This window comes from Lissotriton helveticus, chromosome 3_1 (genome assembly GCF_964261635.1).
Source record: "Lissotriton helveticus chromosome 3_1, aLisHel1.1, whole genome shotgun sequence".
NCBI classification, from domain to species: Eukaryota; Metazoa; Chordata; class Amphibia; order Caudata; family Salamandridae; genus Lissotriton; species Lissotriton helveticus.
In genome coordinates, this window is record NC_136061.1 from 216971188 (window position 1) to 216991571 (window position 20384).

A 20384-nucleotide genomic window follows, 5' to 3' on the forward strand; every position below is an offset into this window, starting at 1 on the left:
TGCTCTTGTTCATGACCATGGAACTCTGTAACCTGAATCATAAAGACTAGCTTGTGACACAACATACCACTTTGGGTATAACAGAATGTAGAGTATGGTGTGTATGCGCTAACAAGAAGCTGTGCAAAGCACAGGCTAACTGCACTGATTTCTTCAGCAGATGGCAAACAACGGAGGTTATTACTTTTGACTCTGGGTAGTAACCAATGGGCCCTTCCAGTTGGTTGACTGTTGTTTTCATAGTACTATTGAAATATTGCATTCATAATGCAACACTGTTTTCTCTCCCCAGCAATCAAATATGCTTTTCAAACAAGTCAAAATATTTATAGTTAACTGATCAAGTCAGATGAATTTATTGTTTGGTGTGACTATGATGATTCATCTAAAGACATGACACATTCATTCCATACACATTATTTACAATAGTTCACGACTGGTTGGTCATTCCAATGTAATTTGTTCGTAGCATATTTGTATTTTAGTATATGGTGAGATATTTGGGACTTTACAGCTATTCAATGGTTGACAATATCAACATCTCAGTGAGCATATAGATACTACATGATTTTCAAGCAGTTTTCTATACGTTGGTCTTAACCTAGCGATAGAGAAAAGCTACACTGGAGCAGCATAAGAAAAGAACTGCCATTTCCAGACACGTGGAGTTCGGACACTTACGCTTCCTTATTAGATAACAAGCACTCACGGTGATCCCTTTCTGGTTCATGACACTACTAACAGTTTGCTTTCGGAGCTGATTCGCAATTAACAACGTTAATATTCTTTATGGTTTAACTTGCTGTTACTTTCTCATACAGACAGTACATCCTGAAAAAGAACTTAAAAATGCGAAATGCACTGCGGTCAAATTTAAATATTACAAGAAAATATATTATTAATTCCAAGAGAAAATATCAATGTTGGACAACAGATTAACAAATATTTTTAGAATAATGTCAATTTGGAAGTACAAAATGGTACCAAAAAACTGTACAACACAAAACAAACAAGGATATTGTGATCACTGAATAATATGTACATTTATTACACAATCAGGTACAGATTCAAACAACCATTCAGCAGTGCACAAAGAAATTGTTTATCCTTTAGGGGACACCATGAACTCAACCTAAACCACACTACATGTAAATGAAGGAAAACTGGATGGGGTAAATGAACAAAGTAAACAAGTGAACACTCCCTTTTAGGGATGTCTAACAAAAACAGTGCAGTTGCAATGAAGTAAAGCAATAGCTTCTTTTTTTTTAAAGCTAAATGAAATTTTGGAGATTGTGTAGTTAGTTGAATCTCCACTACAAATCCTGTAGAATAAGTCAGTCTTGTCTTCTTCCAAACTGTGCAGTCTCACCTTGTGAGGAGTGGCTGTAGCTGTCCTTTTGTGACTCATAAGGAGGAGGATGCTGCTCAGATGAACTCTGCTGCTGGCCATAGGTTGATGGCTGACTATAGGAGCCTTATACACAGTGGCAATTGCAGAAGAAAGTGAAAAAATGTAACATTGTGCTACATAAAAGCAAGTTCACTGCAGGAGAATGTTTTGAGATGCATACCACTACAGAAGGTAATGAAGGTAAACCAACAGCACAGGTGATGTACTGCCAAAACTGCTTGAAACAAGATCACAACTTCACATTTATTAAGTGAATAATAATACAGATATGGGAATCAAGGGTTATTTGCTTGTATAGTCGGTATCAAGGATGGGTATACTCTAGTAAAGGTTTTTTTTCCGAAACATAGCTAGGTACCGATATGAGTGACTGAGAAGGCATAATAAAGTAACAAAGTGTTGAAAAACATGTTCTAAAAAGCATTCACTAAGTTGCAATACAATTTTTGTGTTGAGATTGTGTATTTGTCCACATTATATTGTAAAACGCGTCTGCAATTTAACAGGATCATTATATCAGGGATTACTAATTTTGTTGTAGAAGAAATTGGGGCATATTACAAAATAATTTATGAAATCGTGTTCTGTGAATTTACATTTTCAGAAAAATGTAAACTAAGATGTGTTTAAGCACCAGGAGGCTATGTAGTTGGATAAAACTATGCTACATAAATACACTGTAAGTAGCAAAACATAAAAAGAAGTCAAAAGGTGAACATCAGTGACTTAGTTTGAGCTTTTTGTCTGAGATCATAAAAAGTAGACATTTAGCTAACATACTCATTAGTGACATCATACACCCCCAAACACCCCAGTATAATGTAAGTGTCACTATGAATTTAATGCAGGACAAAATGCAGCTCTTCGTCAACCTGAGGTAGAGGGCAGTAAGACAAAGTGCCTGCATTGTTCTGCCCTGCTCCTGATTAAAACATTTCTGAGGTACCCGGTATACTACCAGCACACAAGACTCATACAGGTGGAAGCTAAATGGCTTCCGCCCATTTCATTAATCCACCTGGATTTTTAGCTTTTGTGATCACTAGGTTTTTGGAGCTTTTCTCTGGGGAGTCTCACCCACGGAACTCACATTGTAATTGGGCGTGTTTACCGCGAGTTTAAGATAAAGCCGCTGAGACGCAGCTAGGGTAAGGGGCACTGGGCTGGTTACAAATGAAAATGTGCGCACATGCCTGTGCAGGCTGCGCATGTGAGATTGCGGTTGTGCACAGCCCAGTAATAGTGCACATGTAGCCTGGCACAGAAGGGACTCTGTGGGGATTGAAGTTGGTCTTGGGTAGGCCTTATAATATTAGTGGACACTCCTAGATAGGCCAGTTTAGTTTACTAGATTATCTGTAGTCTTGCTGTATTATACACATGGGGGAATTCTGTCTTAATTTGCAGGTTCGCTCCTCTCTTAGGCCTTTACAGATCAATGATCTGTCCAACTGGGGTGGAACATGCACCCAAGTTTGAATACGCAGGTCCCAAGAACATACATGTACCCCGAATGGGTTGTCCAGAGTTGTCATATTTCCCTGAGGGGAACGGCCATTGACGAACTACATCTGCAGGCCCCCAGTGCCTACAACTTCCAGGGGGGCTGTGGGAGGCGCGCGCATACCGCGTCAACTGAGGGTGCCGGAGGCCTTGAAAGCTGACACGGCCCTCCCGCAGCGCGGAACGTGCGCGGGTGTGCCTGGGCAAAGCCCGGGCCAAGGGTGGGCCCGTCCCGCGCCCTTCAGCGCCAGAAAGAGCCAGGGCAGGGCCACCCCCCTAAAATCTTCTATATTTTAGCTCCAGGTGCTTCCAAACGAAGTTTGGACTGACGAAGAAATCCGAGGAATGTACTGTTTGCTTGTTTAAGCTATTTTCCCCCCTGTTGAAATTATCCACTGACTATTTGAGGACTAATTGTGTTAATTGTTATTGCACGACGCCCTTTAGTGCCAATAAGTGAGGAGTTCACTGATATAGGCAAACGCGTCAATGGAAGGGGGATGGGGGGGGGGGGGAATCTGAGACCGCTATCCCCCCCAAACAGAGAAAGGGGAAGAAAGCCAAAAAGATGCTTAGACATGCTGCTTCTAATTGTATCCTCGATCGTATTGATTCCCTTGCTGAAGAATGTGAGGAGATTCTGATTACTGGAAAAAGTGTACATATGGGTGGGCCTACTGTCCAGCAGAACAAGGGAGGTTTGGGAGTAGAATCTGAGGATATTCCATCTCGTTATCCCTGCTATGTTCCGCACAAAACAAAAAGTGATAGATGGAAGCAATCTGGATGTAAGGGAGTCAGTAGCCCCGTTGAGAAAGATCACTGATCACAAGGGCACTGACAAGTCCATTCAAGCAAATAGTAGCCATTCATCTGTGTCTGATCTACTAATACCGTGTACTAATAAATTTTATGTTCTGGCGAATATACACAAGGAGAACCCTGTTCCACAAATACCACAAATCACTAGATCAGGAGTTGCCCCAGTTCTAAACTCTTTATCAAGCCATGTCTTAGATCCCCATAGCAATAAGGACAGAACTGACTCACAAGACATTAGTGATCTGATGAACTTAGTTTCTCTTCTAAGAGATGAGATTGAGTCCATGAAACTTTTGATTACAAATTTAACTGCTATGGTTGGACCTACATTGGATGGGGGGCTACGCACTCTTTCTAATATTAGTACAACTAAAGTTCATTTCTTCCCTTTGTAAATGTAAATGTGCTGGACTTGTAAAGCGCACAGCTGCCCGTAAGCGTCCCGGCGCTTGCTTAGGGAACCCGTCCTGGTATTCCCCTGTGAGAAACCCCGGCAGGGTGTCCACAAGGTGAAAGCCAGGCATCCCGCCGCGAGGGGCCGTAGTGGAGATTAAGCAAGCTATTGCCCAGAGTCGCAGAGTGTGACCCCGTGAGTTGAGTAGGCACCAGAGCGAGAATTGTCGAGTCTGTGGAATTTTTGAGCCCGAGACCTGCCGAGGCGGGGAATCGAACCCTGGTCCACGGTCGATCTCAGCTTCCGGGTCTGCCGCCTCTAACCACTGAGCCACGCTTCTCCACTTAAAATCTTTGAAATCTCGATCAGAAAATTACATGGCTACGGAAAAGGCAGGGGCCGGTGGGCGTAAAACCATCTCTGTGCCCACCGAAGTAGACAGGGAAAGTAGGTCCTTGGCACCGCTGAAAGACCAAAATAAGCCACCACCATCAACACCAATTAATAGGCCAATGTACCCGAAGTCGATATCAGATCAGGAACATCTGCCTGCCGACACTAGGGGAAGTGGTACAGATAGGATGGCAGATAGGATGGCAATAAAAAATAACCCACATACTAGAAGGGGGAGTTTGTACATGAACAGAGCACACAGTCCAAATTAAAATGTATATGACCAATGTCCCTAAGTTAGCTCTGGGGCGAAATAGTAATAGCGAGAGTGGCGACTCCTTAACTAACAAAGCGATTCACTGGCTGCGACATGTCAGAGGATGTCGCTCGGTAATCAGGGAGGATATTACCAAAGCGAGAAGGCTAAGTTTTCCCTCTGAGCAATACGATTCCATTGAGCTAATGTTACGGACAGAGCTACTGGCTGAAAACCTGTTTGCCCTTGAATTTAGAACTAGTCCGCCAGCACATTCACGCATTCAGTTAAGGAAGCTTTGCCTCTCACTCCAGGTCCCCTTGGTCCCCAGGCAAAGCAAGTGGAGTAGGTCTGGCGGATCTGGGTTGGAGACTATCGATTGACTCCCTCATGACTTGGCTGTAAGATCCCTTAGTGACACAGTGGGCGACCATAATAGGGGAGAAATTGTCACCCTCATAACTGATAAAAGATGTAGAAGTAGCTATAGGGACAAGGATCAACATGACAGTGTGAGTACCCCTAGTAATATCATGGATGAGGCCTCTCCTATAATTCACCCAAACATATGTCTCAATCCGGAACTGAAGAGGCAGCCCAGTATAAATCCGTCAAGTGAAGGAAATATTCGATCATTCAAGGATCATAGCTTTGGGGGGGGGGGGGGGGGGGGGGGGGGGGGAGGGGGCATGTTAATCTCGTGGAATGTAGCAGGTCTGTGTTCTAGATTACAATCGCCGGAATGGCTCACATTCATAAATGATTTTGATGTCTGTGTCTTTCAAGAGACCTGGTCATGTGAACTACACTTTTCCCAGGGCTATTTAAATTTTTTTGTTCCGGCGATTAAAGGGGCCAAAGGGCGCACGATGGGTGGTTTAACCATCTGGGTTCGCCCAAAATTATCTATCACTATCAAGGAGATATCCACCAAGAGTAATGATATCCAGCTCTTTAGATTAGATTTGGGCCTCTTGGGTTGTTTGGATATTTAGAACGTGTACATGAGGGGGACTGGGGGGGGGGGAATCCCAGGTTATAGTGGCCCTGGACTCCCTCTTCGAACACCATTCAGTAGAGAAAAGTGTAGTCATTGCGGGAGATTTACATTTCACATTTGAACCTCTGGCTGCTCATGACTGGTTTCTGGGAGATGATGATGAGGACAGACAATGGGGGGTACCGAAATTGGATCTTAAACCTGTAAAAAAGTGGTCAGAGGCTGTCATCCAGATTAATGCTATTTGTTACGAAAGGGGACTGAGGGCACTCAATGGCAGAACTTCGAATGACCGGGCAGGGGCTAACACATTTGATAATGGGCGTAATAAAAGCAGGATTGATTACGTCCTTTGTAGTATGAAGCTCTGGCACACGATCGTGGACATGATGGTCAAGGTGCAATTAGAAAGAGATCATAACCCCTTGTGTGTAATGCATCTGTGGTGGAGGTCAGAACAATTAGGGGTAGATATGGCTGAGCACGGTCTCCCTGAAATCGTCCCCTCAAATGATATGCGCCGGCTTAAATGGTCGCATGTCATGACTAACCAAAAGGCCCTGGATAATATTAGTAAGGAGGTTGAAAAAGCCATATTGGACCTAGATCATGCAAATAGATCTGGAAAAGACCCGAGATGCGTAACTAAATTGCATGACAGTCTTTTTGTAGGTATTAGGGCCCACTTTTTTATACTGGCCAAAAGCAATAAGGCTATTGCCCCTAAACTGCGTAGGTGGTACAATGATCACTGTAGGCGTGCTAGATCTGCACTAGGCATTGCTATCGGGGGGGGAGGGGTGGTGGGGAATGGATGTTGTCCGCTTAGCCAGACAGGTGTACAAAAGGTGTATATACGAGGCCAAGAAATTGTGAGATGAACTCCGATGGCAAGACCTTAAGGAAGCAAGTGATAGCAAGGATACTAGGCTATTTTGGAATATTGTCAAGTGGAGTAGGGGGGCCAGTCCGAAAACCACATTACTCAGGAAGGTTGGGTAAACTATTTTAGACCGCAATATGCGCGTAACCCTTCAGACAATGTGACGGAAGATTTTAGACTGTTTCATATATAGATAAACCTTTGAATGGTAATGATGTCTTAGTGGCTCTTAACGCAGTGGCTGGTGGTAGAGCGCCGGGACCAGATGGGGTCCCAGCGGACCTCTTTCTCCATGACAAAGTACGCTGGGGCACGTACATTATGTTATTGGCTAATGCTGTGGCCCAGGGTGCACCAGTCCCGGTATCGTGGAAAGGGGCGGTGATAATCCCAGTGCACAAAATAGGTGCTAAAACGCAGCTGGGAAATTATAGGCCTATTAGCCTGATAGACACCATCCAAAAGGTGATTGGGAGGATGACCTTGAATAAGATACTAGGCTGGGTCGAGGAAAACAGTATATTGTCCCCTTTTCAAGCGGGATTTCGCAAATACACAAGTACGATCGACCAGGTTTTTTGTTTCACCCTACTTCATTGGAAGACTGTGGCATTGGGCAAAAGCAGCCTTTATGCTGCCTTTGTCGACCTACGTGCAGCCTTTGACCTCGTCCCCCGGTTACAGCTATGGGCAGTTTTAAAAAACTAGGTCTATCTGAAGAATCTTAACTCTGGTGATGAGGCTTCACAAGGCTAATTATGCCAAGATACAGTGGGGTGGACAGGGAAAGGTCACTCCCGAATTCCCGGTAGAGCGTGGTGTGCGCCAAGGCTGCGCAATGGCCCCTACAATCTTCACATTGTACATAAATGGAGTAGTCGACCGCATGTCCTTAGTAAACACAGATGCTCCAACCTTAGCATGCGTAAAGATCCCGATTTTAATGTTTGCGGATGATACGCTTATTTTATCCAAAACTCCGAGTGCCTACAGCGTGCCTTAGTAATATTTGAAGAGTTTTGTTCTGACCGTGGTTTGTGAGTTAACGTGACAAAAACTAAACTCATGGTTTTTAATCCGCATCATAGTTTTAGAGGGAAGCTTTTTATGAATGGTCAGCAGCTGGAAATGGTCAAGGCTTTTACTTATTTGGGGATAATAAATGGGACCAACACATAGATATAGCTGCCCTAAAACATCGGCAAAATGCGTGAGCTTTAAACTTGGAGCATAAAAAATCTTTAACAAAACCGATAAAGTCTGTACTCAAAGTTTATGAAGCCAAAGCTCTCAGTTCTGCGCTCTACGGCGCAGAGCTATGGGGGTTTGAGAAATTGATGCCATTAACTCTTTCAGAAAATACGTTTTTTCGCAGCATTACCGGTCTTGCCCAGAGTACCCCATTAAAGCCACTCAGATATGATCTGGGTAGGAAAGCCATCGCGGATGTAGCAAAGCTTCGCCCTATTTTATATTGGCGTAGGCTATGGACTACACCGGAGCTCTCTCATTAGGCTGAAGGGTTCATTGATGTTATAAAATCTGATGACTTCCACAAGATTAGCTGGCTAAGGGGACTCAGAAACACTCTGGTGGGTTTGGGCATGCAAATGCTGTGGGAAAATCCTGAGGTAGCTTCGTTTCCATCTAAAAGTGCTTTAAAGGAGATGTATTGGAAGCAGGTTGCATATCGCACCTGGAGTGGCACTGATTCTTCCACTATGGCAGGGGGGGTTCCTTGAGGCAAAGCTTATCCCCAGGTTCGAATTGTACTGGGATGTTATTACGAAACCTGGAGATAGGAAGCTCTATTTCCAGCTAAAAGCTGGATCTTTGCCTCTCAAGTCGTTGACTGGCAGGTGGGCTAGTGTAAGTAGTAACATCTGCCATGCCTGTGGGAGCCAAAAGGAAACTTCCGCTCATTTTCTGTTGGTTTGTCCTGTATATGTTATCCCAAGGCGTGTTGGCTAACCCCAATGTGTAAATTATTGGGCACAAACAGTAGTGCCAAAGCGCTAAGATATATACGCACCAGCACTTTACCATTCATCGCAATAGCAGTTGCTAAATATTTGGGATGGGCATGGGTGTTAAGGCAGAACCCTAAGTTGTGATTATTGATTACGTGCCTGTTGTGTTTTTATGAAAAATTATATCTGCCTAGTATGACCATGTAACAAGCTTGACCATAATTTGTTTTAATAGTCTTTTTGTATCTCTAGAAGAATTTTACTTCTTCCGTCGTTTTAAACTTTCTTTTTATTGTAAATCATTATATGTATATAAATAGCAAATTGGTATTGTACATATATTTGTATAGAATGTGGAATTTTTATTTTCATGCTTTTATGAGTACATCTCGAATAAAGCTAAATTGACTGACTGATGTGTGCTTTTATGGCCTTTGGCCGAATAAAGTTTAGTTTGACTCGACCCACTGGAAGAAACCCTTAAATATTTTGCTTTGCAAGGTAAAGAAGCCATAAGCGTAGTAATTTCAAAAAAAGCAAATGATCACTCAAAGGCTAAAAATTATAGACATATGCTTATTAAATATGGGAGCAAATATAAATGTAAACATACTAGTAGAATGGCTAGAACAACTTATCAAACAATTATTAAATAATACCCAAACAGGGTTTATTAAAGGCAGACTTGCCAGTGACAGCATAAGAACATTCTATCATATCAAAAAAGCTTGTCTGGCTATTCCTGATGCAGAGAAAACCTTTGATAATTTGCTGTGGATGTTGGCTTAAGCAGTTCTCATAAAATAATCTTGGCAATACATTGATCCAATTGTCATTATACACTAAACAGACGGAAACAATTCAACTCAATGGCTCTCTTTCTGCAATATTTATAATCGATCAGGGTACAAGCCAGGGTTGTTCCTTTTCATTGTTCCTGTTCCTTCTTTCCAATGATCCATTAATACAACTACTAAATAATTTGCAATACATTAAGGACTACTGTTTTAATTACATGTCTTTCAAAACCGCGGCAGATATCTTAAAATTCTTGGAAGAAGCAGATAGAGTTATCCCTGCAACTTATTTACCAATTCTCTGAAGTATCTGGATATACTTTTAATAGGGATACGACTGGAATATTATCTCTTAACTTACTTTCCTTGCCTTCCCATCTTGGCAATTCGGGCCTCATGTGGCAACCTAAATATATTAAATACTTAGGAATTTGGTTTTGTAATGACCTAACTGAATTGGTTAAATAGAATGAACAGAAAACAATACCAATTGAAAAGACTAAAGATCTTCTAACTACCTGGTCCCCAAAAAATATATTGTGAAAAGGCCAAGCTGAAATGTTAAAAATGCGGATCACTCGTCTTTTAAATTTTATTTCCAGTGTGCAATCCATTCATTTAGCAAAATCCTTGTTCTCTCATATTGATAAAGTCATTAAGTACCCCCTTCCATACCGCTTCCATATTAACTAGCTCACAATTTGATTCTCCACACTCCAAACAAATATTAATGGGCATTACAAAGCTTTAGGTATATTATACAAGAAAATGGTAAGCCCACTCTCTAGCTCAAATGTAAATTCCCCTGGAACAATTGAAGATTAGTTCCGAAAATGTAATGCTATTGAGCTCAAATGGGCGACAACAAGAATATGTCTTGTGATCCCAATCTGCTTTTGTTTAAAAGAACCCCAGTCAACATGTGCTCTAGAAGACCATTTTTTATGATTTTCTGAAAATTTAAGACAGAATCTCTAAACGAACCCCTCTTTGTGATCAAGATATAATTATCTGCCTAAAACAATGGCATTCAGATGACACCACACACTCCAAAATGTATATAATCATTAATAGTCTCACACAGAAGCCCTTCACCTGATTCAAGTGAAATGGGTTAAATAATGTGCTATCTTAATAAAGGAAACCCTATCAGGAGAAACATGGAATATAATTTGTAGAAGAGCATTGTGTAACAAGACTGTTCCCCTCTCTAACACTATCGAAGTTATACTCTATGCATCTGTTACACTGGACATCAGGCAAACACACCAACTGCATTTAGTAGCTACAAATGTTGGAATTCAAGTATGCTGGGGAAATGCAGATTATGTTGTAACTTGTACGTATAATAAGCCAGAAAAGTACAAAAATTGCTGTTCAACTCACTAAAATATTTCAAATTAAAATCAAGCTAGATTTCTCAGGTATTAAGTCAATTGTTCTCCTCTGTAGCGTTGTGACTCTAAGAAACCACCTTCTGGATATTATTTTAACTGTTAAAATTATCCTTACAGAATGTAAATCATCGACTCACATAGCACACGATACCTGGTGGACGTGGGATACTTCTCCCTCCCAGGGAACCTCAAAATATCTCAGAGTATGGTACTCATTAGACAGATTTATAAATAACAATCCTCCTTAATAAGTAAATAACGACTTACACAATATACACAACAGCCAGTACTGTATACCACTCTAACTTATTTATCAATGAACCACTTTGTTCCCGTCATCCCCATTGTGATTTATTCTCGATATATCATTTTGTTTATTACTTTTCCTTTGGATACAGTGTGCATTTAATATTTAGAATGGTAAAGATCATGATCTTCGGTGCCAGATTACTGTGTTTCACTTAATTTTGAACTTTTATATTGTTTCAACTCGAACACATGTATATGTTCACTGTCTCCGCTAACACAAAAAGTGAGAGATCTGTTCGAAATAACGACAATATAAAGTTCTTCTTAGAGTCTCTTTTAAACCTTTGTGTTTTTGTTCATATTGTTTTATAAACATCTCAATAAAAAAAATCTCAAAGAGGCGCAGAGGGAATGAAACTAATTCCTATCTTAAAAGGTTCTGCACAATAGTCCAGCCAAATCAAACAGGCCAGCGCACAGCCACCAAGCCTCTGCATTAAACAGATCTTCAAACAGTAGAGTATGATCTATTTTATGTCATTTGACAATTATTCCTATCTTTTACGAACAGTCGATGGCTTGACCTTTATATAAAACAGGTTTAGGGCCAGTGTTGAACCAAACAGATATTATAAGTAGGTTGTGGTCGCTGGTACAACTGAGCACAATGTTAAAGTTGAACATCCATAATGAAATAGCCTCTGAAAATACAATAAAATCAATTGAGGTGCCCGATCCACAACCAGTGAATATAGGCACGAAATAATTTATAGGCGGGCAAACATTAAAGGCAACAACCAAATTATGTTTCTTTAAAGTATTATTAAAAGCCTTGCCATATGGGTCAATTTGGAATATTGCCTGCCTGCCTCTCCCCAGGTGTACTTCAATTCAGAGTTCATTCAAAACACCTTGCAAACTTAAACCTCTGAACTCAAGCGCCAGTGCTTCAGAGCATTTCTTGTGTTAGCATTAGCATTATTCACAAGAGTCTGTCTACACAGGGACACAACAAAGCAAGTGTCGCTGCACAAAAACGTACCAAAAATTATTGTAAGGAACAAAGCCCACTTTGCCACATTACTTTCTCAGGTTAGAGCCAGAGGCAGGGATTATTTTCAAGGCCAGATCATTTTTAAATAAATCGTTGGAAAAAGCAGGCAAAAACTCCAATAGATGTTCACTTTTACTAACCTTTAGAATTTCACAGCAGTCAAAGGTACCGAAAGCCTTACAGTAAATTTGCTTTTTAAACAAAACATCCTTTGTTAAGTGCACAAATTGTTGCTGTGCTCACCTTGCGGAGCCTGACCAAAATTGTCTTTCTGAAAATGCTGCTGGCCTGCTGAATTTTGTGGCTGACCACTGTAACTTGACTGCTGTTCATGCGAAGGACCTTTTCCACCATAGCTACAACAGAGAAAAATACAACACTAAAGTAAAAAATACAAGGCCCAGATATAATCCTGGCAAGTCAGGATTCGTTTTGAATTAATACAGCCACAAGAAATTATTTAATCACTTTAAAAGCAAAGACAAATTAAACGAGGAATTGTACCAAGACAAAGAGAGTTATATTCAAATGTGCATTTCCAAGTTTGGTGGGAGTTAGTTCTATACATCTGGCGCCACATCTGAGAATGTGCAATGTATTATGGTAGCTATTCATGAACTGACTAGGTCCTCACTCTGCATCCACAACTTTAAAGCAATAAGATAAATGTTATCCAAACTGTAAAAATAAAGAGTTCAACCTCGATGCACCTCCAAAATCATACAGAATATCGTTCACAGATGAGGATTAGCCATAATCCTCAATTTAAATCATGGGAGTTTCTATGAATTCCTAAAGATTAGACTGTCTTTGCACAAACACGAGATCTAAGGTTTCAACTTTTACAAATATATTCAATTAAAAATAATTTACATCAAAACACAAATGCCAGTCTTTTTCTAATCATGCAATAATAAAGTACATATGGCACCACCTTAAAACAGTTTCAGCAAATCTGAAAAGCCAAGCAGGAAATGGTGCTCTGATACAGTAGTGAAAATCTAACTGCCCTTTAAGGATTGTAAAACTACATTCCAAACATTCCTTGCAGAGTCCAACAGCTCGTATTAGGCGGACTCAAAGAAAAAAATAAATGATGTAAGCGAGCCACTATCTAAAAAAGATCTTCCTGCATGAGACAGGCAGGTGGGATATTTTTGAAGTCAGAGGAAATACGTATGTTGAAGAACAAGGATTACCAAGGATTACATTTTCTTCTCCATCAAAGCATCCTCTTTGATATTCATGAGCAGCAGAATACAGAGGAAAGTTTATCCACAAACTCAGAGAAGGGAACCATAAATCAAATGAGATGCAGATGAAAAATATGTGCAAAAATATTACACTAGAAAGTCTGAGCTACTAGTGCATCTTGTCCTGGATTCCAAACTAATGATCCATAAACATATACAATGATCTACACCTAGCAGGTGAAGGTTAACCAGAGCAAACTGCACAATAAATAGCAAAAAGTGTTTTCAATTTATAAATTACTCTGGTCTCATTGAAGTAGGACCTTCATTAAACCTGAGGAGTGGGGAACATATCTGCCTTGCTGAAAGTACTAGCGAAGCAGGTTGCCAGGACAATTGTCAGATTACACGAGTCTTAAATGTGTCAATAGAAAACAGGTGACATAGTCCTATGTAAAAGTGTAAAAGCAACAATTCCTGACGAACCTGAAACCGGTTTCATTTCCTTGCAGGAGTAATAGCTATAAATAAAGCACCTTCTAGGAGAAGTGATGAAGGTCTGAATTGTGTACAGGTTTAAAGGGAAGGTTTGAAAAATTTGCACAGCACAATAAAAAATGTAATTATTCAACTGCCCGGAAGAACAGTCTTCTAACTATGGAAGACCTTCAAGATAGAGTTCCTCACTATAATGGCGAAAAGGGTGTTTGGGACGGATCCTTACAATAGCAGGTGATAGCTGCTAAGTTTACTTAATATGTGAAATTTGGGACGAGATATTCCTAAATACATATTTTTTATTTTAACAACTTTATTTTGTGGCTTGGGGTGTACAGATGACATGACACTGTATTACATTTCGATTGATCATCTTGTCTACGTAATTGAAGAACAACAATTATGCTTAATGGCACAAACCAATACAGAAGATTGTAAGACATTGCTGAATCCATCTGGATTTAAGGGTTAGGTGAAAACACCTTAAGGTCCGACACCCTGATGTAATTCTTCTGTTATTTCGGAGTCTGCCCTCCAGAATTACATCCACCACAACTGCCTAGGCTGATAGAGCTTTCTGGAATAGAAAATTCTGGAATAGAAAATTCTTAACCATATTCCTCTTCTTACACCGCCATGAGAAACACTGTAGAGTAAGATCAGTCAGAGAAATGGCATTTCCCCAATCTCCCATTGAAGCGTTCCAACAGCACACAACAATACTTGTGTGCTTTGTGCTTGATCTGGTGATAGCTGTATGTTGATGAAATGAATCACATTTACATTGTTGTTTTACACTAGCGCAGAGTTTGTTGAAAGTACAAAACAAAAGGATATGAAGGCTAGCTAAAACACCATGAGCTCCAAAATCTTGATATGATTCTTCTGTCCTTTTGGAAAACTTAATTTGTATTAAGAGTTTGCTCACATAGTTTCCTTAACTCGCCAAAGATAAAATCAGTACAATTGTTAGAGGTTGAGGAGTTTCCTCGAAAAAGACTTTCTGAAGCAAATTCCTCTTCTTACACCAATATACTAAGTAAGGCAGAGACAAATCAGTTAAGGAAATCTGTTATTCCTAATCTCATTTTGTGTGAAGCCATTAAACATCTGGACATACTATAAGAAATGCACATGCACTGTACTCTAGTGTCCACATCTATGAAAATACACAATGTAATGGAATATAAAAGAGATGAGACCTCTCTGATTGCCAGACAAGCAGTTGTCTTCTGTTGCAGACATTTGTCTTGAACAGGGCAAAGCATATCCTAAGAAGGAAAACCCTTTGTTACTTCTTTCTGAATGTTCTAAAATACTGGATTATCAGTACAGAATGAACATTTTTTTTCCAAGTGACATGTAGACCTATATCCTGCAGAACAAACGGGGTTAGACACAAGTCTTGAATCATTTTAAGCTTGGATGACACCTTGAGTAGTGATCGAGTCTCTGAGTGCAGCAGTGGTGTTGGGTTCCACACGCAGAGTGTCGTCTGCACATCCACTCGTGAAATAAAATGCTTTCTAGTGGCATTATTGTTAGAAGTAATTGGTACACGGTCGGTGAATATTCCTGGGAGTTAACAGTAAGCAGGCATGATGCCTCCTCTATGGTCACATTCCGAGCTTATCCTGCCTCTGCCCTCAAAATGAGCCTGCCAACCAGTCGCGTGGTCATCTGGAGCCGGCCTGGTAGCCACAGACTACCCTGCCGCGGGAAACATCATTTACCACGAAGGCATTACCACTACTAACATTTACCACGTGACACTTACCACGCAGGGTGCCTTCCACGCAGGGTGCCTTCCACGACGTCTTTACCACGGGCTGGGGGGGAGATGTGGTATTCCTTCGAGTCGTTCTGCGTGGGCTTGGGGGGCAGAGGGGGGTTGGGGGGGGTCTCCCCCCCAAAAAATAACAAGCGGTGGGCAGAGGGGGGCTGGGGGGGGTCTCCCCCCCAAAAAATAACAAGCAGTTTACTTTAAAAAAAAAAAACGAACATAATTTTAAAAGAAAAAGGAAAGAGCCTCCCCCAAAGACGTGCCGTGTATGTCAAAAAAACAGTCCTTTTTTTATTTTGGTATACGTGTTTTGACGCTTGTTTCAATGGAGGATGGAAGTAAGGGCTCGTAGAGAAAGACGTGCAGGTAAGACGTTTCTAGGCGTAGTAAAATCCTACGTTGTAAATACCAGCGTGGTAAAGCCACTTGCGATGTAAAATTCGCGTGGTAAAGCCATGCGTGGTAATTGAAATCGTGGTATAATCATATATTCCCCTGCCGCACACTCGATCTGGCATCGAGGGACTGAGCCCAGTGAAGGAGTAACAATTATCAACTGTGACTCCCCAACCAGAAGTGGGAACGAGGCAAGTGGTAAAACCACTGCTTCCTTGTCCGCAGCCCCACAGCTCCACAGAATGAGAACTTGACTGGTCACAATGGTTCCTGCTGGGCTCTCACAAAGCTTCCACAGCAAACCTGATGTCGGGCACAGGCACAGCAGACAGCCATAACAACCAAGGGGAGGAGTAAGCTGCTATCATTCTTCACTATGATGAGAGACAAGCACAACACACAGCTAAAAGCTTTCTAGCATCTACACATTTTCAGGAAGAGACTTGCATATGGAGATACATTCCTCACCAAGTGCCTACAAGTACGGTCCGCTCAAGTATTTTAAGAAACATAAAAAGCTGGTTCGACAAAAACAAATCACTAACAGCATGAAAAGAGTTCACAGATCTCATATATCTTCGGCATTAAATAGTATTTTCTCATCAGTACTATACCCAGCTAGACAATTGTTTTTGCCCCTCCTTACCTGCCAGAGGATCCTTGCTCATAACTGCCATACTGCTCTTGCTGACCATAGGCACTCTGCCTGCCATTATTCTGCGAACCTTGCTCCTGTGTTGGCTGCCCATAACCTAATTCAATATGAAATATCACTATTTAATTTTTAGGACAGGAATGACTAAGAGATCAAGTAATATTAATAAAGCAAATAACCTCACCGGGTTGATTCTGTTCGTATCCTGCATTGCCACTTCCATAGTTCTGTCCATAAGAAGGGCCATCAGAAGAATAGCCCTGCAAAAGAATGTAGGAATGTGTTAATTTATAGATTCAGTTTTAGCAATTTATCTTAGCTCAGACAATTGCCTTTATGCTCCAATGCTTCAATAACTATAACAACTAATCCTACAAAATAAATTTGAGTGCATTGCAATCAATCAACAAAACATGCATGACGTCTTTCACCTATAATTATACACTGCAACAATGGAGTATAACACTCACCCTGGCCAGCCGCTCCTTGCGCAGACGAATTAACTCTGCCGCGTTGGGGGTTGACTCGTTCCCGCCCTCCTCTGACGAGATAGCCCCGCCCATCTGGCTACTTAACCTCCCGCCCTCCCACTCGCCTAAAGATCCAGTGACTGAGACACCTCTGAGGCGGAAGCCGGAGGTCTGTTAGCAGCGATTTTAACCTGCTTTGCATTTCTTTTAAAGTGTATTATTACTGTGCTTTGTAAACTTGTGCCATTCTGTCATAACGTTGCTTGCACTCACCCTGGCCAGCCGCTCCTCGCGCAGACGAATTAACTCTGCCGCGTTGGGGGTTGACTCGTTCCCGCCCTCCTCTGACGAGATAGCCCCGCCCATCTGGCTACTTAACCTCCCACCCTCCCATTCGCCTAAAGATCCAGTGACTGAGACACCTCTGAGGCGGAAGCCGGAGGTCTGTTAGCAGCGATTTTAACCTGCTTTGCATTTCTTTTAAAGTGTATTATTACTGTGCTTTGTAAACTTGTGCCATTCTGTCATAACGTTGCTTGCACTCACCCTGGCCAGCCGCTCATCGCGCAGACGAATTAACTCTGCCGCGTTGGGGGTTGACTCGTTCCCGCCCTCCTCTGACGAGATGAGCTCCGCCCTTTCCCACCCTAATACAACACACACCACGTGCAGCGGGCGGGCGCAGCGGGCAAGGAAAGCCCGTCTGCGCCCGTCCGCGCCAGGCCGGGCCCAGGGGCCAGCCAAGCCGTTTACCCTATTTCATACTCGGCTGATGCCCTCAGGGATCTACAATCCCCCTACCTCACACCTTCTCTCTCCACAATCAGACGCATTATTACTATCGGCATCAACTCGTCTGATCGGCGCCCCACCAGTCGTAGCACACCCCCCTCCAAACCGGCAGAGAGCGACACCACCATCCGGGTATTATATCTGAACACCCGCTCCCTGGTCAAACATCATGCCGATATCTTTATCCTTTTTTGCACCGAGAAGCCGGACGTACTTCTTCTTACCGAAACCTGGTTGACTGCAGACTCTCTCCCTGACATCCTGGCGGCCCTCCCCCCAGACTATTACATCCTCCGCGCCGACCGGCCTGGTAATCGCTCTGGGGGTGGAGTAGCTGCCATAATATCCAAACACCTCAATTTCATCTCCACCTCTTCTCTCCCCCTTCTCGGGAGTAGACAACCTTATCTTCAGCCTAAAAACTGATATAGGGGCCTTAACACTTCTCCTTTACCGACCCCCCAACCTATTCCCTCCTTCTCGGCCACCCTGACCGAACAGCTGATCAATCTTCTCACCTCTAATCCCAGATTCGCCCTCTTCGGCGACCTCAATTACTGGTTCAATGACGCCAACGCCGGTCCCCATGCCTTGGAGGTCTTTGAGGCCCTCACCAGCCTCAACCTGATTCAACAAATCACCTCGCCCGCTCACATCAAGGGCCATATCTTGGACCAGATCTGGACTCAAAATCTCACTCTCTCTCCCCCATCCGTCTCACCCTGCCTCTGGTCAGACCACCACTTAATTGACACCACCCTTACGATCAGTGGCAGAATTTCCGCCCCATTGATGGCTGGCAGCTTTTCTCGCAAATGGAGTTCTTACGACTTCCAAGGATTTCTTACGACCCTTTCCGACTCACGGCCTGCCCTCAATCTGTGCACCAACATCGACAAGCTTGAAAGTGACATAGACACCTGGCTGAAGTCAGCCAGCGACCAATTTGCCCCCTTAATCAAATTCCCCCCGACCAGACACCATAACTCCCACAGATGGTTTACGGACGACCTCAAAAAATTTAAACTAAAGGTACGCCAGCTGGAAAGGACATGGAGACGCAACTACTCTGAATCAGATAGATTGCAATACATCTCAGCCCGCAGAGACTACAAAATTGCAATCGCCTTAGCTAAATCAGCCCACTTCTCTAACCGAATCTCATTTTCGGACAACAAATCTAAAGAAGTTTTTAAAATTATGAACAAACTTCCCTCCGATGACAGAACTCCTCCAGGTCAAACTCCCACCCAAGAAACCTGTGATGCTCTCAACCTTTTCTTCATTGAAAAAATTAATAAAATCAAAGCCTCGATCCCACCTCCCCTCAGACCACCACCCCCGATACCCCCCTCAATAACTGATCCATCTTCACCGATTTCCCCTCCCTCAACCCTGCCTCCTTGGCACAGCTTGCGTCCCGGATAAAATCGGGCTCCCCGAATGATGGCTGCCCTCCCCCGGTCCTACGGAGCGTTTGTCACTCTCTACACGAATGCATCTTACCCCTTCTGAACGGCTCGCTCAACACAGGCATCGTCCCCAGCTCTTTTAAACAGACCATCTTAGTCCCGCTACTGAAGAAACCTGGCGCGGACCCAATCGAACTGTCCAACTACCGCCCTATATCGCTTCTGCCCTACCTCTCTAAATTACTCGAAGTACATGCCACTCGATGCCTCTCCAACTTTATCGAGACCTCATGTTACCTGGAGCCCAATCAGGCTGGCTTTAGGCCTTCCTTCTCCACCGAGGCTGTCATCCTAGCTGTTCTTGCCACGCTGAGGATAAACGCCAACTCGGGGACCCCCCAGGCCCTCGTACTCCTGGATTTTTCGGCCGCGTTCGACACGGTGGACCATAACATCTTACTTCACCGTGTCGAACAGGCTGGTATCCAGGGCTCCGCCCTCAGCTGGATTCAGTCTTTCTTGTCTGGCAGAACTCAAGCTGTCCGGATGGGGCCTTATATAGCACCCAAAACCCCCACGACATGCGGAGTCCCCCAGGGCTCCTCCCAGTCACCTCTACTTTTCAATCTTTACCTCCGCCCCCTGCTTCACTCACTCCGTAACTGGGACATCACAGTCTATAACTATGCTGATGATCTGCAGATCATCTTTCCTCTCAACTCCCCGAACGCGGTAGAAAATTTTCACTCGGCTATGCTTCACATCCAGGATTGGATGAATTCTAATCAGCTGAAATTGAACCCTGGGAAAACCGAGCTCCTTCTCCCAGGTTCTAGCCCCTCTTTTTGGGGAACCCAATTCTGGCCCACTGAACTGGGCCTTCCACCGACCCCCGCGAATTCTGTAAAGAGCCTCGGCGTGACCATCGACGCCGAACTCTCCCTTCGATCTCAAGTCAGCTCTGTAATATCATCCTGCTCCTTCCAACTCCGGAAGATTCGGAAAGTCAGCCACCTACTTCCCCCAACTGCTCTGATCCAAGCAATCATTTCT

The 20384-nt window shown here is 42.9% G+C and overlaps 1 protein-coding gene across 4 annotated transcripts in view; it reads right to left on the minus strand.

Moving 5' to 3' along the window:
* The window catches only part of TAF15 (TATA-box binding protein associated factor 15), a 589620-nt gene that overhangs the window by 403417 nt on the left and 165819 nt on the right, over window positions 1–20384 (minus strand). For 2 of the 4 annotated variants that reach the window (XM_078679625.1, XM_078679622.1), the window contains exons 4-6: window positions 16842–16917; window positions 16649–16754; window positions 12376–12488 (exon numbers count right to left, since the gene is read on the minus strand). In XM_078679625.1, coding sequence (XP_078535751.1) covers window positions 12376–12488; window positions 16649–16754; window positions 16842–16917 — 295 coding nt within the window. The remainder of the gene's footprint in view (window positions 1–12375; window positions 12489–16648; window positions 16755–16841; window positions 16918–20384) is intronic. The other 2 variants (XM_078679623.1, XM_078679624.1) reach the window with 1 other exon arrangement.